The sequence below is a fragment of the Octopus sinensis genome, linkage group LG9 (assembly GCF_006345805.1).
Source record: "Octopus sinensis linkage group LG9, ASM634580v1, whole genome shotgun sequence".
Lineage (NCBI taxonomy): Eukaryota > Metazoa > Mollusca > Cephalopoda > Octopoda > Octopodidae > Octopus > Octopus sinensis.
Window position 1 is genome coordinate 88,470,222 of NC_043005.1, and position 22,365 is coordinate 88,492,586.

Below are 22,365 nucleotides of genomic sequence, written 5' to 3' on the forward strand. Positions count from 1 at the left end.
TGTTCAAACTGGCCAGATCCAGTCACTCACACCTACCCTACAATGTCATTCTAAAAATAAACAATCACATCATTGAAAACCATGAGAGAATTGCACAATTCACAGTAATATGGAATAAACAAGCTTTACATTTGACAGAATAACCTGAATGCTAAAAAGTTAAAGAACCCAAAACTATTTGGCTTGTAAGCAGATGCCTAAAAGGATTTGGACTGTGCTGGTGACATGGCACCCCTGGCAGGGTCACGTTCAGTGCTCCAGCAAATGAGGACCAGAGAGGCTGAAGAAGCAGGGCAGTTGGCAAGGTGGGAACACAAAACTTTATGAATAAAGAACTTGTTGAAGATGTCACCATCATCAACTACATCATCATCATCACTTAACATATGTTTTTTCCATGCTGGCATGGGTTAGACACTTTGACAGGAGATGACAAGGCTGGAAAGCTGCCCCAGGCTCCAATTATCTGCTTTGGCATGGTATCTATGGTCGGATACCCTACCTTACACCAGTCACTTTACAGTGTGTACTGGATGCTTGTTATGTGACACCAGCATAGAGGGAGGGGCTTGCTACATGACACCAGCATTATTGCTATGGATGTGGGTTCTGAGGAAGATGTCAACTTCAGAATCAGGCATGCAGTGACAATGTGCAGAGGAACGAACAAGATCTGGGTTGGCATTTTGATTAGCAACCATATCAAGATCCTGGCATATCAGAGCATTGTCCATCCAACAGGAACCTATGCAGGAGAAATTTGGAAAATGACTGCCAAGATCACTCAGAGAGTGAATGCATTCCATCAATGATGTCTATGCATCAATGACCAAGGAAGACCGTTGCTGACCTTCAGAAACTAACTTATATTTTGCATTTATGGCTCCATTGGTGGCTAATGAACCCTGCTCTTGACTGACAAGCATACACGACTGCAAACATTGCAAACAAAGCTTTCCCCCATTGTAAAGGGTCCATAAGTAAAGGAGCGATGTCAGTACACATGCATGGTACACAGCAATTTTACCACAGTCACATACATACATACATATATTTATTGTGCATTTAATATGAATCTGTCAATTGTTCTATGTCCCTTGTTTATATACAGACTTATGTATATATGTGCAAGAGTGCGTGCATTGTAATCTGTAAAATTCTGCTGGTTTCCACCAGTTCCATAGAGAAACTCCCTAACCGGGATTAAACAGCAATCCCTATTTTAGATCTCCTATCCCTACTTGTCTCTCCTTTTCTCTCTCTCTCTTCCTCAAATAAGAAACGGGGGAGGGGGAAGCAGTCATCAGGGAGTAGCTTGGTGAAGAGGGAGGAGAGTGAAAAAGAACAAAAAGCAACAAGCTGTCTTTAGGTGGAGGGAGGCAGGGGACAAAGGATCCAACAAATGTAAAGGGGTTGTAGAATATGGTGGGTATTACTATTGATGTTGACAACCAGTCAGATTAGTTGGGCAGCTAATGGGGAAGAGAGGACGGTTGAGGGGGATAGTGAATTGCAGAGAAGGTTGTATGAAGGGGGTTAGTATTTATACAGACTCAAAGAAGTTCATGAATATGTATGTAGAACAATAATAATAACCCTTTTTACTAAAGGCACAAGACCTGAAATTTTGAGGGAAGGGAGACTAGTCGATTACATCGACCCCAGTGTTTCACTGATACTTAATTTATCGACCCTAAAAGGGTCAACCTCAGCAAAACATAATAACAATCTACTATAGGCACAAGGCCTGAAATTTTTGGTGGGTGGGGGACTAGTCGATTACAATGATCCCAGTACTTCACTGGTACTTATTTTATCAACTCCTGCAGGACAAAAGGCAAAGTTGACCCCAGTGGCATTTTAAATCAGAATGTAATGATGGACAAAATGCCACAAAGCATTTTGCTCGGCACACTAACGATTCTGCCAGTTCACCACCTGAGTTAATAGTATCTATAATAATCCTTTCTACTCTAGGCACAAGGCCTGAAATTGAGAGGAGGGGGACAGTTGATTACATTGACCCCAGTGTTTCACTGGTACTTAATTTATCGACCCCAAAAGAATGAAAGGTAAACTCGACCTCGGCAGGATTCGAACTCAGAATGTAGTGAAGGGCAAAATACCGCCATGCATTTTGCTTGGTGCCTGGTGTGCTAACGATTCTCACAGTTCACTGCCTTTTAGTATCAATAATAATAATAATAAAAGTAGCAATAATAAAACAGATGGCAAATGTGCTATTTACATTATTTTGCTACACACACCACACTACAGTACTCTGTTGGTTACGAAGACGAGGGTTCCAGTTGATCCAATCAATGGAACAGCCTGCTCATGAAATTAACGTACAAGTGGCTGAGCACTCCACAGACATGTGTACCCTTAATGTAGTCCTCAGGGAGATTCAGTGTGACATAGAGTGTGACAAGACTGGCCCTTTGAAATACAGGTACAAGAGAAACAGGAAGAAAGAGAGAAAGTTGTGGTGAAAGAGTACAGCAGGGATCGCCACCAACCCCTGCCGGAGCCTCGTGGAGCTTTAGGTGCTTTCGCTCAATAAACACTCACAACGCCCGGTCTGGGAATCGAAACTGCAATCCTACAACTGCGAGTCCACTGCCCTAACCACTGGGCCATTGCACCTCCACACATACACCATACTATGCTAGTTATTTGTAAAGTCAATCAGGGAGTGCAGGGCAGTCTCATATCTGATCACTGGTATTGTAATAACCTCATCAAATGCCACAAAGGCAAAGGAGATGCACAAGAGAAAACAGCTAACTTAAATTGCTGGATGAGGCTCTGAAAGTCTTGAAAAGACAACAGCTCCTAAATGTGATGTCATTCAGATTTATACCAAAAGAGATACTACTGATTCTGTCTTCCTACAAAAGAGGAACTTAACTAGGAGTAATCCACCATACTTAAATTCCTGGAGAAGGACTTTAGCAGGGTTCTACATTCTGTAGCAGTTGCTAAGGAAACAAAGAATTTATGAAGGCTGTATAATCCATGTTCAAAAGTAAGGGCAAGTAACAGGTTGAGCAGTAAATATGATATGCAGACAAGGTTCAATCCTCAATTTCCTCTTGTTTATTATAATCCTTCAGACCATAGCAGAAGCCAAATGCATGTGGGGAACCCTGTATGCTGATGACCCAATTTTTGTAGATTCAAGAGGAATTCCAGACTTGGATGCCAAACCTAGAACTGGGAACCCTCAAGGTAAACTCAGTAGGGACCAAGATTTAGTTAGAAGGAAAGAACATCAGAGATCCTGCGATGATCAGGGAAATGGCTGTTTGATATGAAGAAAGGTTGTAGGTAGAAATTCCGTATGGTGAACACAGTATATACTATGGATGCACAGAAGTCACACTAGCATGACAAGCAAAGTAACAGGCAGTCTTCATGTGTAGCTAGTGCACATACGAAAATAACCACTGTAAACACACAAGAAATAAATTTTCCCTCAAATGGCCAGAAAACCCCCTAAAAGAAATTGAGATCTTCTGCCACCAAGATTACCTAAGTAGCAGTGTTGTAAAAGTGGTTCTGAACATGTACTAACCATCATCATCATTTAACGTCCGTTTTCCGTGCTAGCATGGGTTGGACAGTTCAACCAGGGTCTGGGAAGCCAGGAGGCTGCACCAGGCTCCAGTCTGATCTGGCAGTGTTTCTACGGCTGGATGCCCTTCCTAACGCCAACCACTCCGTGAGTGTAGTGGGTGCTTTTTACGTGCCATCGGCACAGGTACCAGGGGAGGCTAGCAACGGCCACGATCAGTTGGTGCATTTTACGTGCCACCAGCACAGAAGCCAGTCAAGGTGGTGCTGGCATCGACCACATATGGATGGTGCTTTTTTCGTGCCACTGGCACAGGTGCCAGGGGAGAGAGAAAAAAAAGACAAAGTAGGTTTGCTTTCCATGTTGGCCTAAGCTGGACATTTTGTTTGCTGCTCTCCTGTTCAGGTCACATCTCACCCAAGAGTTTCATCTTTAGCTTGGGTACATCTGTTTGTGGCACCAAGACTCAAAGGGTGGTCATATCTTTGACAAGACAAATGGGGGATCTCTCATTCTTACACTTAACAGAGAGGGTACTAGGTGCATTTTATCATGGTACTAGAAGGGATAAGGGTTAGAGGGCGACAGCTAGCGAGAGGTGAATAAATGGTGAGAGTGGATGGTGGATGTTTATACCCAACGGCTAATGAGGGAGGACAGCTAGGATGTATGGGGTGCATGGCAGGTCTGACGAGATCCCTTAAGTGAGTGAGAAAGACAGAAAGGCCCAACACCAGCTGTCTTCCATTCGTTTCAGTCATATATCTGCGGCCACGCTGGGGCACCACACTGAATATACTAAAGCAATGTACAGTGAACTGAAGAGATCCACAGTCACTGTTAGTCACTGCAGTGAGAGTGAGACGTGAGGGACGTGAGCATTAGAGGCAATAAATGATAGTGGCTTGCCCACACCACAAGGCTCTCATCTTGCTTTGGTTCCAGATTCCCCACCCATCAACTAAGACCTAATTGACAGTAGGATGACAGGAAATCCCAGAAAGTGAGACTGTGTATATTGCAGCAGTGTTTATTGCGAATGTAGAGCAGGAAAGTCGTTCAGCATTTCTCTTGGACATTATTTTTCTAATGTTATGCTGTTTTTTAATGATAAATGCATCTTCAACAAACCCAAAAGCAAGCATCAAGAGTGAGCCCTCTCATAGATAGAGAGGGAGCGATCGACAGACAGACATATACACATGCACACACACACACACATTATATATATATATATATATATACACACACACACACACACACAAATATACATACCTACACACACACACACGTGTGTTAGAGATATATTTATAATTGTCTGCAGACATACGATTACAGATCAAATTACACAAGACAAATGTATCAACTACCACACACACACACACACACACACACATACGATATCCGTATGTGTCTTGTAAGTAGTAAACTGTAGATCTTTAGTCAAAATGGTTAGAAAGGATGGTTTTTAGTGTTGTTGTACAACACGAAGACAACATGATAATTACTATTGATGATGTGGAAAAAAGAGGAAAAACATTTTACATAGCGGCGGCGCGGCGGAGGTGATGTTGAGGAGGTGGGGGAGGGGGGCAGGAGCAGGCAGAAAGTAAGTATTGAAAAGAAAGAGGAATGTGCGATGGGGGGGGGGGGAGAAAAGATACAGCTACTTATGTCTGTGTGTCCCCAGTCTGGCCTAGACAGGTTTTTCTGGATTGATACAAGACTGACGGATATATGTGTGTGTGTGCGTGTAGTCGGAAAAGCAGTGGTAACCAACTTTTGACATCAAACGGACCGACAGCCGCTGCTGCTGCTGCCATGGTGATGATGCCAGAGAGACTGGGGGTACACTGCACATATGATGAAGTATAAACAGAAACCAAGAGAATGTTATCGGGCGAAAAGTAGACTCTTGTCTTTGACATTGTTTAAACGAAGCAAGTGTTTACTAATAAACTGGATATATAAAGACGGACATTACTCCATATATATATATATACAAAATGGGACAAGAACGCAAAACATCCAGAAGACGATACAAAAAACACGGACGGGTCATTCGAAGCCTTCAATCTTCAGTCAAGAACCGGATCATCCTCGCAATTTCGGCTGATTAATCTTGAGATTGCTCCAATCTGGCCAGCCCCAAGGAAAAACTAAGCTAAGAGCATTAGATCCCTTGGAAAAAAGCTTCGAATGTATACGAAACAAGGACGGAAAAACGGACGATGTTACACTATATATATATATATATATAGGTCCTGGGAGGGCAGAAAGTTGGGGCTTTTCCAATGAACCACTCAACTAGAACTTTAGGCAGGCTAATTTAGAAATTCATTAGGTTTAGAAATTCCAGGTTTCACAATGGTAAAACCATTTTGTGAGTTTAGCGAAGAGTAAAATATAATCCGAAGAAGAAAAGGACTTCAACCCATCTTTAATGACCGTTTACAGCGGCTTCTGTACAAACTCTACTTTCAATGCCAGCTCACACAAAAGTGAAAATGTATGTAATATTTGCGATTTTAAACGTTAGCGTGACACTTCTTCAGACCTGCACCAATGGTGCACTCTTACATTGTGCATCAGCGAATATAAAGGGACCGATGTACCCACACAATTTTAGAAGTAGCAGAGCGACTCAAGATCTGAAAGTATCGAGCGATGGCACATACGTGTAAGCACACATTGGTGCCCCTTTCATCGCCCGATCTTGTCCTTATAACTTTTAAAACCTGCGTTAACGAAAAACTGAAAAAAATACATTTTTGAGGGCGATTATGCAGATAAAATGTCAGCAAAGACACGTCTTTAGGAGGAATTTTGAATCGTTCTATCAACACAACTCACATCCGCTCCGAGTTTGTTTTGCGGGAATTAAACTGGCTCCACCAATTTCCGTGATTTCCCAGACTAATATTCTATGTTTGAACATCAACATTACATAATTTACAAAGTGTCATTTGAAAAATATGCATTTTAAAAGAGTGTTATGGGGCAACAGAGTCGTGGGGGGGGGGTTAAGAATAATCCGAAATACCTTAACAAAAAAAAAATATTAAAGGCAACGTTATCAACATAATAGCAATCTACTTCAGGAAATTATGAAGGAAACAAATTTGAGGCGCTAAACTGTAGTTGTGCCTATAGATTATATTAAATAGCGTAGAATACTACAGACGTTAGTGACGGGCCTAAAATGTTCGTGCAAAAGCTCGTTTCAAACTTCGACAATCACTTTGGCCCCTAACCGTAACTGTAGGCCCCTAAAGAACTCCTACCAGTTGTCTTGGATCTATCTCTCTCTCTCTCTCTCTCTCTCCTCTCTCTCTCTCTCTCTCTCTCTCTCTCACACACACACACACATTGTGACTGTCCGTGTGTGTCTTAAATCTAAGACATCTTCTTGATGCCGTGAAAACATCTCTCTCGTCCAAATCTGTGTCGGTTTTAAAAACGTGTAGCAGAATTCCTTATTCTAAGAATTGTCTGCGAGTGAAATGTTTGGACGGCGTCAACGAAAGGAGCCAAAACAATCGCGCACACGCGCGCTTTTCAAGGAGGCCTCTTCCCAAGGGCAACGAACCTTACCCCTCCCCTTCCGTGGCATCTCGTGAAAACGGTGTTGCTCTATTTATTGTATCCATTACAAATGAATACAATTGCATCGCGATTGAACTGTTGAAGTAGTGACAAAAGACACACACTATTGTATTCACTTAAACTATATTGTAATTTTGTTTACACACACTCGCTAGAGGCCTTAGGCCAACAGGTTTGGGGATCTGATGATACTCCATAAAACTAAACCCTTTATGAACGTGAAACCTAAGGTAGTCCCATAAACAGACCTTACCTAACTTTATTTACACACACGTATTGAGTTCATGACTCCCGTTTGAAAAACAACTAAACGTACTTTGTGTGAGTGTTTAACTTGAAATTATTCAAGGTTTAAAATTATACATGATTTTTTCCCCTTTTTTGCATGGGCAACAAATATTGATTCCCCAAATCCACACGAACATGGCATTCGTCGTCCAAGTCTGACATGAAATGAGTTGCAGTAATCTTCCAACGTATCCATTTTAGTGAATTCTTTCTTTCTATATCTATCTCTGTATCTATCTATCTCTCTAACTATCTATCTATCTCTATCTCTCTAACTATCTATCTCTGTATCTTTAACTATCTATCTATCTCTATATCTCTAACTATCTATATCTATATATCTCTAACTATCTATCTATCTATCTCTATATCTCTCTATCTATCTATCTATCAACGCAGGAATTCATACACGTGTTTATATATGTGCTAGTTCATAAATCTATATGCCTATGAATGTGTGTACGTCTTTAAATAGATAAATACATAGATACACAGATTACATATCATCATTATTTAACGTCCATATGCCCTGCTGGCATGGGTTGGACAGTTTAACAAGATCCAACAAGTCCTAGGACTGCATTATGCCCCAGTGTTTGCTTCGGCTGGGCTTCTATGGCTGAATGGCCTTCCCAATGCCAACCGTTTTACAGTGTGTACTGAATGCCATTTTCCATGCAGCCCACTAGACTGAGTGAAGCCAGAGAGAGAGAGAGCGAGCGAGTGGCAGCTCTATGCCAAGAGGTGAGAGGTTACAGTTTGTGAGAAGGAGCCCAGAATAGGTTTCCTGCTGCAGAAGAGCTACATGGTTACACATATTATAGAGGAGAAGGTGGGAAGTTCAGTGATGAGCTGGAGTGAGATTAAACAGTGGAGATGAGGTGTCAGGACGGACCTCAAAGGACCCTGTCAGAATATATATATATATATGTATATATATATCACTTGTGTATTAATAATTTGGGTAGTATACAAACAGTATATCGGATAAGTATTATCCCTTAGAAGGGTTGGATCCACAACCCCTAACTTACTTGGTGTTATATATATATATATATAATTAACCAAGACAGCTTTCGTATGCAGTAGATGCACAGGGGCAATAGACTCCCAAACAGTTGAAGGAATCCGGGGGAGAGGAGACCCAGGAAGACATGGGATGAAGTGGTGAAGCATAACCTTCGAACATTAGGCTGCACAGAGGCAAGGATGAAAGACCAAGATCTCTGGAGATATGCTGTGACTGCAAAGACCTGACAAATAACGTGAGTTCATGGCTGTTTCCTGCACCAGTTTCGCACAGCAGCTCCAGCCCATCCAAAGTACCTTGGATTGCAGAACGACCTGCTGTGCTTATCTTGGATCGTAGGGTGACCTGCTGTGCTTGAGGAGACCTATTGAGTCAAGTACATTGACATCAAAATAAATATCAAATGGAAATTGTAGTTGTGATAACTGTTCCAGTGGCACGTAAAAAGCACCATCCAAACGTGACAGATGCCAGCGCCGCCTTGACTGTCTTCCGTGCTGGTGGCAGGTAAAAAGCACCAACCAAACGTGGCCGCTGCCAGCTTCCCCTGGCACCTGTGCCGGTGGCATGTAAAAAGCACCCACTACACTCACAGAATGGTTGGCATTAGGAAGGGCATCCAGCTGTAGAAACACTACCAGATCAGACTGGAGCCTGGTGCCGCCTCCTGGCTTCCCAGACCCCGGTCGAACCGTCCAACCCATGCTAGCATGGAAAACGGACGTTAAACGATGATGATGATATATATGTATATATGATGGATTCTCTTGTCATGAATGATGAAGGTTCAGTGAAATAAAGCGTTAATCATGTTCTCTGGACATGAAGGTGTCTCTTGAGGTCTGCTGGTTCCTTATAAACCTTTTGGTAAATGGAACAAGTTGAGGACTCAGTTTGCTTGAGTACTTCAGGATCATTTACTCTGTGCTTTCTTGAGTGGACGGCAAGGCCTGCTTTGCTTTGTGCCACAACACCACAATGACAGATAAGGTTTCTATTTAGAAGAGCAGCATTTTGCCAGCAGGCCTTCATATATACATGAAGGGTATGTGACCTAGTGGTTAGGGTATTGCATTCATGATGACTGGATTGTGGGTTCAATTTCTTGAGCAAAACATTTCCTTTCCCTTTGTTCCAGTCCACTCAGCTGTAAATGGATCACCCTGTGACACACTGGCCTTCTGATTAGGGGCAGATGTTGGCCTGCTCACCTAGCCAGCAAGGTGGCACCATTCAAAAGCTAAAACAATGTGAAGTGCATTGTGACTAGCGATGTATAACAATATCAGATAGTCTGGTTGATCATATGATCGCATGATATATACATATATAAGATAGAAAGTGAGATACAGAAATACAGCTGTGTGTGTGTGCATGTGTGTGCGCATGTGCAAGTGCGTGTGCATGTGTGTGTGGTACCAGCTGCCATCAAACAAATTTTCTATCTTCTCTAAAAGCAGGGATAATTTCAATTTCTTGTACCCTTGTTCATCTTTGTTGATTAAGATTACATTAATTAGCACGCCAATGGCCATTCAGATTTACTCTTCATTTTCGTTTCTTTTATGCAAATTACCTTGGGACCACAGGTGTATTCTACTTTTTTTGTACATGTCAAAGTGTCTTATTCTGCTGGGGGTATGGTAGGGCAACTGCTGTGTAGATGATGCCTTATGAGGTAGAAACATGTCCACACCTGACCTATTGTCTCCAGATAATGAGATAGTCTTTTCCTTAATAGCATGTAAGAGGTGTAAAATATATCACCTTTAACTTTTGGCACAAGGCCAGTAATTTCAAGGGAGGAGGTAAGTTGATTACAAGGACCCCAGTGCTCTCCTTATGAGAGCTCAAAATCTCTCGTGGAAGTGTCATCCAACCAAAGTACAAATATATGGAAAATTACCACCTGTATCATCTCTTGTGAAAGGTAGAAGAGTCCAGTTTGCTGGACATTGTTGTAGAGCTGAAAACGAGGTAATTTCTACTCTTCTCCTCTGGAAGCCATCTGCTCACGATACCATAGGGCGTACACTCTCCTACCCTGATGTAATCTCCAGGGATACAGGCATCCAGCAACAGGACCTCCATAATGCTATGATGGACCGTGGATTCTGGCGTAACATAGTAAATTCCACGGTCGGACAATGATTATGATGATTTATTCTATTGACCTCAAAGGAATGAAGTTAAGCTGACCTTAGCAGAATTTGAACCAAGAACATAAAGACAGACGAAATGCTGGAATGCTAATGATTCTACCAGCTTGCTGGTTTCAGATTCAGGGACATCAGATTTGATGGGAAAGGATTAATCTATACCATATTTCCCAGTACTTGGAAGGTACTTTATTTTGTCAGCCCCTGGAGGAATGAAAGGCAAAGCTGACCTTCATGGTGTCTGAACTCAAAACATAAAGAACCAGAGAAGTTGTAAAATATATTAAAAATCTATATTCCATGGTGCAAACATTATCTGCTCAAGCTGGCAGAAATGTTAGCACACCAGGCAAAATGCCTAGTGGTATTTCGTCTGCCGTTACGTTCTGAGTTCAACTTTGCCTTTCATCCTTTCGGGGTTGATTAAATAAGTACCAGTTATACACTGGAGTCAGTCCCTTTGTCCATCCTTGTTTGTCCCCTCTATGTTTAGCACCCCCCCCCCATGGGCAATAAAGAAATAAATATGAGTAATTAGATATGTTTATTATATCAAAAGTTGACAGTCTAAGCTGAATTTCACTTTTGACTGTCCACAAGTTGTTAACGGTCAACCAAAATTTCTGACGCGAGTCTTCAGTTGTTCACTTGACTTCACCAGTTGTGCCAATATATCTCTCTAAATAGACATACGGACAATTATGCAAACATAAGCACAAATGTGCGTGCGTGTCATCATCATCATTTTAATGTCTGTTTCCTATGCTGGCAATGAACTGGACAGTCTGACAGGAGCTGGCATGGCTGGAGGGCTGCACCAGGTTCCAGTCATCTGTTTCAGCATGGTTCCTACAGCTGGATGTGTGCAAGGTATATAAATTGCTTTAGTGTCCACTTTGCCATGTTCACAAGGTTCAGACAGAATTTGTTGAGTTGGGTTTTCTATGGCTGGATGCCCCACCTATCATTAACCCTCACCGTTTTCCAAATAAGGTAGCATCTTCCTCCAGACCAGACAGGTTTTCACAAAAGACTGGAAATGAAAGACACTGCTTGTACAGTAATGGTGACACTCATCTACACCTGACAGGCTTCTTTCAGTTTCCACCAAATCCACTCACAAGGCTCTGGCCAACTTGAAGTTGGAGAAAACACTTGCCCAAGGTGGCATGCAGTGGGACTGAACCCAAGACCAAAAGGTTAAGAAGCATACTTCTTACCATACAGCCGTGTGTGCGCACACACACACACACACACACGCGTGTGTATATATACAGGGTGTGACGAGTAAATTGTTGCCATTTTATATTTTTAATTTCACTCATGCACATTGTTTTTTATTTCGACTACACAGTATAGTAGGGTTAGTTGGGCACCGTCTGTGAGAAAAACAGCACCATGATGCAATTCACTCTGCCAAAAATTTAGAAATGACATGCTGTCAACATCATGGTGTTTGGAATGATCACTAGTGATGGTGACGTTATGCCTCCATTCATCATCCCACATGGCCTCAGACTCAACACGGAGGCCTACATCAAGTGCCTGAAGGAGATAGTGATGCCCTGGGTCAAGAGGGTGGCTGCTGGAAGGCCCTATATCTGGCAACAGGACTCTGCACCATGGCACACAAGCAGAAGAACCCAGTCATGGCTGTCAGATAATTTCTGCAACCACATCCCCTCTAACATCTGACCACCTAACTCCCCAGACTGCAACCCACTTAATTATTATGTGTGGAGCGTAGTTGAATGAGAGACCAACAAAGCTCCTTGTAATACCAATGAACTGAAGGCAAGGATTATGGCAGCATTCACCAACTTAAACTTGGGGACCATCCGGGAGAGTTGCAGGAGATTCCGAAGTCGCCTGGAGGCAATGGTTGAAGCCAATGGTGATTTTATTGAATAAATTTACTCTTTAGTATTTCAAGATATTTTTATGTAATTTTGGTAAATATATCTGTTAAAATGAGATGTCAGTGTTATTTTCATTTTTGCATAATTTAGATGACAGTTTATTCACCGCACCCTGTGTATATACAATCATAGACGTGAGGTGGTTTAGGTTGCAAAATGGTTTACCAGAGTATGCTTGCCTTTACTGCTGATGACTATAAAGGGACACGGAAATGCTATTATGAGAGTTTGTTGAATGGTGAGGATGCATGGGAAAACAAGGTCTACCTCATGTGAACCCAACAGAAGCACTAGCAATTCATGTCGGCAAGGGTTTAGTAGATAAATTAAGATGATGAAGATGAGAAAAGCTGCAGGTACATCAAGTGAAATGCTGAAAATATCTAGCAAAGCGGGATTCGTGCTAATTAGCTAATTAGTTAATCAGGTAAAAACAGAAGGTGATACCCAATGACTTATGTAGTGATATCATTGTAAACTTTTAAAAGGAAAAGAGAGGTGCCTGAGAGGAAATTACAAAGGCATCACATAGATGGACCAATTGAAGGCAGCGAGCTGGCAGAACCGTTAGCACGCCAGGCAAAATGCGTAGCCATATTTCGTCTGCCGTTACGCTCTGAGTTCAAATTCTGCCGAGGTCAACTTTGCCTTTCATCTTTTCAGGGTTGATTAAATAAGTACCAGTTACGCACTGGGGTCGATGTAATCGACTTAATCCGTTTGACTGTCCTTGTATGTCCCCTCTGTGTTTAGTCCCTTGTGGGTAATAAAGAAACACATAGATGGACCAAGTCATGAAGGTCAGAGAGAGAGAGTGTTTGGAGAATTGATTGGGAACAGAATTAGCTTACTTGAAATGCAGTTCAACATTATAGCCATGACAGATGACAGGCAACTTCAGAGAAGTAAGCCAGCCACTTTACCTAGCATTCATTGGCATAGGGAAGGTCTTTGATAGGTCACTAGTGTCAGTAACCTGGGATTACAAAAGAAATTAAGAGTAAATGATTGCAAGGGTTGTATAAAGCTACATGTAAGCTGCACTCAGTAAAAGAATGAGCTGGTGAGGAGTTCTATGACAAATTTAGCAGAAAGGTAGGAGTCCTTCAAGGCTCAGAACTCCTCCTGCTTCTGTATATTGTAGTCCTCCAAGCCATAATAGAGGAATCTGATACCAGCTGTACGGCAGTATACATAGGCAATAAGCATCAAGAGCACACCAGAAGTAAAGTTCCTTAACCCTTTTGCTATCATATTTTTGTTGAAATGCTTTCATTTCAATTAATCTTGAGAATAATAAAGAATTTACCAAAATTAGTCATTATGAAACAGGTGTGTAGGTTATACATCAACATGGAATTTTGATGGGAGGTTTTAATTTAGATCCCTTTAAAACAAAGAAATCTGTTTCATAAAACCAAGGGCAGTTTCAGGCTCTAAAGGGGACGGTTTACTAGGTGTAGTTGATAGCTTCTGTTACATAGCTTACTGAGCAGTGGAAGGGGTTGTATTGAAATTATTACCCCTGCTGGCAACAAAGGTTTCCTCCTCAAAGTGATGGGTAGATTGCATGATGCTTGTGTTTGAAATGTGATGCAGCATGGCAGTGAAAGACGGACCTTAAATGCAGAAAACCAGGAAGAAACGAGGCAAACATGCTTGGCTGGATGTACAATGTTAATGGAGGGTAGAAGAAAGGAAGCTGTGTTGGAACAGGTATATGATGCATATAGGGGACAACTGTTGCTTAACCCTTTTGTTACCAACCTGGCTGAAACCGCTTCTGGCTCTGAGTATAAATGTCTTGTTTCCATAAGTTTTGAATTAAAATCTTCCACCCAAACCTTAGTCACAATTTATGTTCCTAACACTAGCTTAATGATAACTATATTTTATATAACTATATGTTATATTTAAAGTAATTGAAAGAACACAGAGCATCTCAAAATAAATACAGTAACGAAAGGGTTAAGGAAGAGCCAAGTGGTTGAAGTTGGTGGATCCTGTGGAAAAGAAAGACTTAAAACAAAGTGACGAAGATTGAACTTAGGATGTTGCATCTCACGCGAGAAATGACAAAAGACCATTTAGACATTTCTCAAGTTGATAAAGAACAAACCAGTTTGCAATGAAATACACATTGCAATGTTCTAAAAAGGCTGGGGTGTGTGTCTGTGTATGTATACATGCATACATATATATATATATATAGGGTGCAAGCTGGCAGAAACGTTAGCACGCCAGGTGAAATGCGTAGCCGTATTTCTTCTGTCGTTACGTTCTGAGTTCAAATTCCGCCGAGGTTGACTTTGCCTTTCTTTAGGGGTTGATAAAATTAAGTACCAGTTACGCACTGGGGTTGATGTAATCGACTTAATCCGTTTGTCTGTCCTTGTTTAGCCCCTTGTGGGTAATAAAGAAACATATATATATATAGGGTGCAACCTTGGGCAAGTGTCTTCTACTATAGCCTTGGACTGACCAAAAACATGTGAGTGGATTTGATAGATGGAAACTGAAAGAAGCCTGTTGTGAGTATATGTCTGTGTGTGTGTGTGTGTGTGTCTCCCACCACTCCTGGATAACTGGTGTCGGTGTGTTTACATCCCTATAACTTAACGGTTCAGCAAAAGGGACTGATAGAATACGTAGCAGGATTAGAAAAAAAAACACTAGGGTTGACTTTTTAGACTAAAATTCTTCAAGGCAGTGATCCAGCATGGCCACAGTCTAATGATTGAAACAGTTATAAGAAAGATAAAATGTGTGTTTGTATTTGTATTCTTTCAAGCCCACCTTTGTGCCCCCCCCCCCACATATTTCACCTCCCTACACTCATCTGCCTGTTGCTCATCATCATCATCTTTCACTCATCTCTCCTACATGAACTCATCATCTCTTGACTTTACTCTGATCTCTACATCTTCCTAATTACCTGTGTTGCACGCAGAACGAGAAACCCTGCAAGGGCATCCTCCGGAAAGATTTCTCATTGAACAGAGGATGTGTAAAGTTATAAGGTTCAGTTAATTCCGTCTCACAAGCTTTTTGGAGAGAGGTGCATTGAGAAAACCCACCCACCCACAATAGTGTAAAGTGGGTGGCAAACAAGCAGAGAAATTCTAAGGTTAAGAGATATCTTCAGTCCTGTCTTGTGAAAGATGAAATAACCTCTTGGGTGTTGATGCCATGAAAAAAGGCACCCAGGACAGAAGGGCATCCAGTCACAGAAACCAAACTAAAAGACATTTAAAAGCACCAGCGCACAAGGGCAAAGATCTCAAGAAGAGAAAACTCAGACCATAAGGACCTGTCCAATTGACACCTGCTTAGGAAATGGTGGACATGTGGGGATATGTAATATTGGTTTCAAATTCTGGCACAAAGCCAGGAATTATGAGAGAGGGGAAACGATAACATTAACCCTCAGTACTCATCATCATCCAGTTTTAAATCTGGACTTTGTCCCCGTTAATGGGGGTGGCCAGATCTACCTCAACGCCAATAGCAACTGAAGTAAGCAGGTGCAACCCACCCCCAAACTTTGGACTAGCTGGTGCCCATTCTCCTTTGCTATCATGAGGAGTTTTTGGAGCTAGATTTTCTATGGGGAGCATGCCTTTGCTTAGCCCCAACTTCAGTTTCTAGACATGAGTGGTGCCAAGATCAAGGCCTCTACCACATTTAAGAAATGTGGTGGAAAACTAGCTCAGGAAGGCATGAGACCACTGAAGCAAAGTCGGCTTCATCGGAATTTGAACTCAGGACATAAAGACAGACAAAATGCTGCTAATGATTCTGCCAGCTTGCTTGTTGTTATGGCGGTACATAACATTATCCTCATCAACTTTGAATGTGTCTGCAGTTGATGCCAGCATGAGTTGGACAGGATCTGATAAGCAAAACGATTGTATTGAGCTCAATTTTGGCATGGCTTCTACAGCTGGATACCCTTCCTGGTGCCAACCATTTTACAGAGTAGACTGGATGCATTTTTTTGTAGCACCAGCACTAGTGAGGTCGCCAAGTAACTCACAAGGCATGACTAATCAACTGAATGAGGCTGTAGTATTGATGTTAGAGTATGATGAGGGGGTGTTGCCCTGGAGGAGATGAGGTGCATAAAGAGAGAATAAAAACGGAGAATCATATATATATATATATATATATATATATATATATATATATACAGAGAATCATGGGTGGAAGACATATATATACAGAGAATCATGGGTGGAAGACATATATATATATATATATGCACAAATACACAAAGCTTTGTATGAGAGAGAGGTGGGGTAAGAGAGCACATCCCACATGATGGTTTCTGTTTAACCAATTTCACTCATAATGATTGGGTTGTGGCTATGGAAAATATCCTTGCAAGATGCCTTGAAGTGGTGGAATTGAAGCCACTGTGTGTGCGTGAGTTCACTCCTGGTCACATATAGGGCAAACTACATCTTTCTACCTATTGAACTATCTGTCTATTTATCTACCTATCTAATGTTAGGTCTACTTTTCTTTCATTTTACTGTGGAGCACCGCCTTTAGTCGAACAAATCGATCCCTAGTATTTATTCTATTGGTCTTTTTTTTGCCGAACGGGGATGTAAACACACCAACATGGGGACAAACAGACATACAGGCTTCTTTCAGTTTCCATCTACCAAATCCATTCACAAGGCTTTGGTCGGCCCGAGGCTATAGGAGAATCATGATCACTTGCTCAAGGTGCTACGCAGTTGGACTGAACCCGGAACCATGTCGTTGATAAGCAAGCTACTTACCACACAACCACTCCTGCGCCTAAATTTTTTATACGTACTTAAACTTTGATATCCATGAAGTTTGAAAACTTTTATAGCCATAAACCTATCACAGAAAATCCAATCTCCTCATAAACCCCTCTCTCCTACCATTTATTACATTTTATCTTGTTTCATCTTCCTCCTTTATCTTTCCCAACCTCTCTTACTAACGACGTCACCCTCTTATCTTACCACATAATAAATATATATATATATATATATATAAATATACATACACACACACATTATATACGTTACACACACACACACACACACACACACACACACACACACGAATTCTCCCTTGGTTAGCTATTCGATTAGTAGAACTACTCATAAAATTAACGGGTAGCTAACCGAATATACTCCTATGATACCCTTAATATAATTCCCGGGGTTTATCAGCAAGACAGAATGTGACGGTGTACCTTTAAAGCTACGCTACATCTGACGACGGACGTCCACGGAGGAGTATCCGTCTGTGTAATTTCCTTGATAAGACTTGCGTTGGCCGAAGGCTATGTATAGTCGTGTAAGACAATTCTCAGAATGAGAACCTGGGATCCCGTAACCTCCAAGTGAACTTCTTAACCACTCGACTATGTCTGCGTCTATGTAACACACGCACAAATATTATATATGTGTGTATGTTTGTGTATTGTATGTGCGTGTGTTCCAAAATAACGACGAGATTAACAACACAAGGGACAAAGTGAAAACTATATTATATCACCACAGTATATTAAATGGTACTGACTTTTCTGGTGTCCCAGAAATGGAACAGAAAATGGTGAATGTTAAATCGCGAGGAATTGGAACGAGAAACACGTAAATCCATACAAACATTTATACCACTATCTATATATATCTATGCATATATATATATATATATATATATATATATATATATATATATCCATATCTATATGTATGAGGAGCCGGAATTGTCAAGTGATACGTTGAACAACAGGCAAAAATAACAAGGTTGCAATAGGCCACGTCGTCCAATCCACTCACCAAAAATAACGAGCAGAACTCTTTGGATGATGGTGGCTAAGTATAAACGTAAATACACACAGCATATATATGTTTATAGAGAGACAGACAGACAGACAGGGACGTATAACATAGATTCAGCAAGAATAAGGTGAATGCAATAATATTTGAACCACAAACTGCCAACAACAACTCGAAGACAAGAGAGAGAAATTATGATGATATGATGTGAATGTAAACATAAACACCAAATAGCCAGAACCGACACATTACACACACAACATACAAACATATATATATATATATATATACATATATATGTATATATATATACATACATACACACACACAGAATGTATACATATGTGTCTGTCTGTTATATTTTTGTGGCTGTTTGTGCGTATATAAATATATGTTTGTGTGTGTCAGTATTATACATTATACATACATAGATAAATACGTAGATGAATAAATAAATGAGTAGACATAATTTAAAAACCTTTGCAGGCGTTATAAAGTTTCACTTGATGCCATGAACCCAGAGGTCGGTGTTGAAGAGGAAGAAACATGCCGCCGCCGCCGACGCCACCACCGCTCCTCATCCGCTGGTATTTTCCTTTGACTGTATATATATAAGATATATATATATATATATATATGTGGAGAGAGATGGGGATTATGAGACGAATTAAGGGTTGGTGAAGTCCTTCAACGGCGCCACCACCTCAGAGAAGGTGGTGGCGGCTCTGAAAGAGTCACCTGCCAGGCTTGCCACAGACTTTCGGTTTCTTCTCAAGGAATTTCACCCACACCCGTCCACACACAACAAACAAAAAGTTTGCTTGCGTCGTGGGGTGCACCTCGGCGCTTATTGCTGTTGTTGTTGTCTGTGCTGCGCCCGTGTTTGTCCCTCACCAGCGACCACCGTAACGACAACACGGCAAGAGATCAGCCATCTTTAAATACACCAAAACATACGCACACGCACGCGCGCACACACACATACATAAACACGCACGCGCGCACACACAGACTCACACACACACACACATACTACGCATACATATACACGATTTCACAAGCTTACTACACACACGCAGCTCGTTGGGATTATACACTCACTCACGCAACTGAACGGTCTTAATACGCTTACAACACATTCGTATTCACATACATTCGTACGTGTTTACACACACACACACAAACGCGCACATACACCTAGATGTAGACAGATGTATAGATACACACGCACACACACACACACACATACAGGTAAATGTGGAAGGAGAGGGAGGAGGATAACAACTGTATATACGAAAATATATATACGTATATATATATGATGTGTTTATTTTATGCCTGAATATTAACCATACACTAAATGGGAAATATAAATAGACTGACACACACACACACATACACACGCATATACATACAGATACATGTGTATATATGCGTATGTGTATATAAGCACACATACATATGCATACAGACATACATACGCACACACACACACACACACACACATATATATATATATAAGTGTATATCATCATCATCATTTAACGTCAATTTTCCGTGCTGGTATGGGTTGGACTGTCTGCCCAGAGCTGGGAAGCCAAAGGAGCTACCTAGGCTCCAATTGTCTGCTTTGGTCTGGTTTCTACGGCTGGATGCCTGTCTTAATGCCAACCACTTTACAGAGTGAGCTTCTTAGGTGGCACCAGCACAGGTGCCGAGATGTGATACTGGCACAAGTGCTTTTTACATGGCACTAGGACATGTACATATATATATTCGCAGACACATCTAGATGTATATAAATAAATACCTGTACACATATATCAAATGGATGTGTTATAATACTATTCTATATATACAAAAGCAGCCATATTAACAATCCAATATACCTCCATCATCAGCTGCCCCATGGATATCATTATGGTTTTGACACCTGGGCAGGACCATTCAATCTGGCGGTGTCAACAGCAGTGCTGAAATTCAATAAATAAATCTATAACCAACTCCTAAACAGCGACCAAACCTTTAAGTCATGCATTTTATTCCCTACAGTCTTCTATAGTATGATATAAAGATGAAAGCTTAAAGAAACAGGCCTGTAAAGCCTGGAGGGATGGGGGTAGCAGGGAACTGTACCAGGTAGCCAAAAGGGAGGCTGGGCGGCAGGTATACATAGCCAAAGATGTAGCAGAAAAGAAGAAGTTTGCCAATGTCCAGCGACGTGAGGACCAAAGAGCTGAGGTATTTCGGATTGCCAGACAGTGTGTGAGAGAAAATAGTGATGTTACAGGAGAGAAATGTGTCCGCATGGATGATGGGGCACTTGCTTTTAATGTTGGTGAAAAGAAAGAGGCTTGGAGAAGCCATTATGAAAGACTGCTGAATGTGGAGAATGAATGGGAGGAGGAGAGCCTGCCAAATGTTGACCCAGTAGAGGGACCAGCTATCCAAATGGACAGCTCCCTTGTAGTTAAGGCAATTAAGGATATGAAACCAGGTAAAGCCCCCGGCCCATCAGGAATCACTGCTGAGATGCTTAAAACAGCTGGCTATGTGGGCTATGGCCTAGTCACCCGCATTGTAAACCAGGTAGTTCATAATGGAGTCATACCCAATGACTGGCGTAGCAGCACCATAGTCAACTGCTACAAGGGTAAGAGTGATGCTCTAGATAGAAATAACTACAGGGGTATTAAACTGTTGGATCAGGTGATGAAGGTCACAGAGAGGATCATAACCCATCTCATTAGGGACAGAATTTGCTTAGATGAGATGCAGTTCGGTTTTGTGCCGGGTAGAAGCACCACTGATGCTATATTCCTGGTCCGACAACTGCAGGAGAAGTACCTAGTTAAAGATAAACCCCTCTACATAGGTTTTGTGGACTTGGAGATAGCCTTTGACATGGTCCCCTGACCCCTTATCTGGTGGTCGATGCGGAAACTGGAGATTGACAAATGGCTAATAAGGGCTGTACAGGCCCTATACAGAGAGGCTGTCAGCAAGGTTAGGATTGGCAACGAATATAGTGAAGAATTCGGGTAGAAGTAGGTGTACACCAAGGCTCAGCCCTCAGTCCCCTTTTATTCATCATAGTCCTCCAGGCAATAACAGAAGAATTCAAAACAGGATGCCCCTGGGAGCTCCTCTATGCTGATGACCTGGCTCTCATAGCAGAATCACTACCGAAACTAGAAAAGAAATTTTTGGTGTGGAAGCAAGGGTTAGAATCAAAGGGCCTTAGAGTAAATGTAGCAAAGACCAAAGTTATAGTAAGCAGAAAGGCGAACTCAGCACACACCCCCTAGGGCAGGTGGCCCTGCTCGATCTGTAGGAAAGGTGTAGGTAGAAACTCCATAAGATGCACCCAGTGTAAGCTATAGACGCATAAGAGGTGCAGCAACATCAAAGGGAAATTAACTGATAAGATAGCTTTCATGTGTGGCAGATGCACAGGGACAATAGACACCACAGATTCTCAGAAAACAGATTCCATCACACTCCAGGGGGAGAAACTAGAAGTAGTTGATAGTTTCCGCTACCTGTAGTAGTGGAGGTGGATGCTCAGAGAGTATTACCACTAGAATACGAATAGCCTGGGCAAAGTTCAGAAAGCTCCTACCCCTACTGGCGACAAAGGGTCTCTCGCTCAAAGTGAAAGGTAGATTGTATGACACATGTGTGCAAACTGCCATGCTTCACGGTAGTGAAACATGGGCGGTGACTGCAGAGGACATGCGTAGACTTGAAAAGAATGAAGCTAGCATGATCTGCTGGATGTGTAATGTCAGTGTGCGCGCACGACAGAGGGTAAGCACCCTGAGAGAAATGCTGGACATAAGAAGCATCAGATGTGGTGTGCAAGAGCGATACTTGCGATGGTATGGTCATGTACTGCGGATGGATGAGGAGAGATGTGTGAAGAAATGTCACTCCCAAACAGTTGAAGGTATCAGGG

At 41.7% G+C, this 22,365-nt stretch overlaps 2 protein-coding genes across 2 annotated transcripts in view; one reads left to right on the plus strand and one right to left on the minus strand.

Moving 5' to 3' along the window:
• LOC115215574 (DDB1- and CUL4-associated factor 6-like) overlaps nucleotides 1-19,369 on the minus strand; it is a 65,440-nt gene extending 46,071 nt beyond the window's left edge. Inside the window, 1 exon segment of the mRNA XM_029784777.2 lies at nucleotides 18,886-19,369. Coding sequence (XP_029640637.2) covers nucleotides 18,886-18,988 — 103 coding nt within the window. The 5' untranslated portion in view covers nucleotides 18,989-19,369.
• Nucleotides 1-22,365, plus strand: part of LOC115215459 (organic cation transporter protein-like) — a 463,156-nt gene that overhangs the window by 194,732 nt on the left and 246,059 nt on the right. The window lies entirely within an intron of this gene.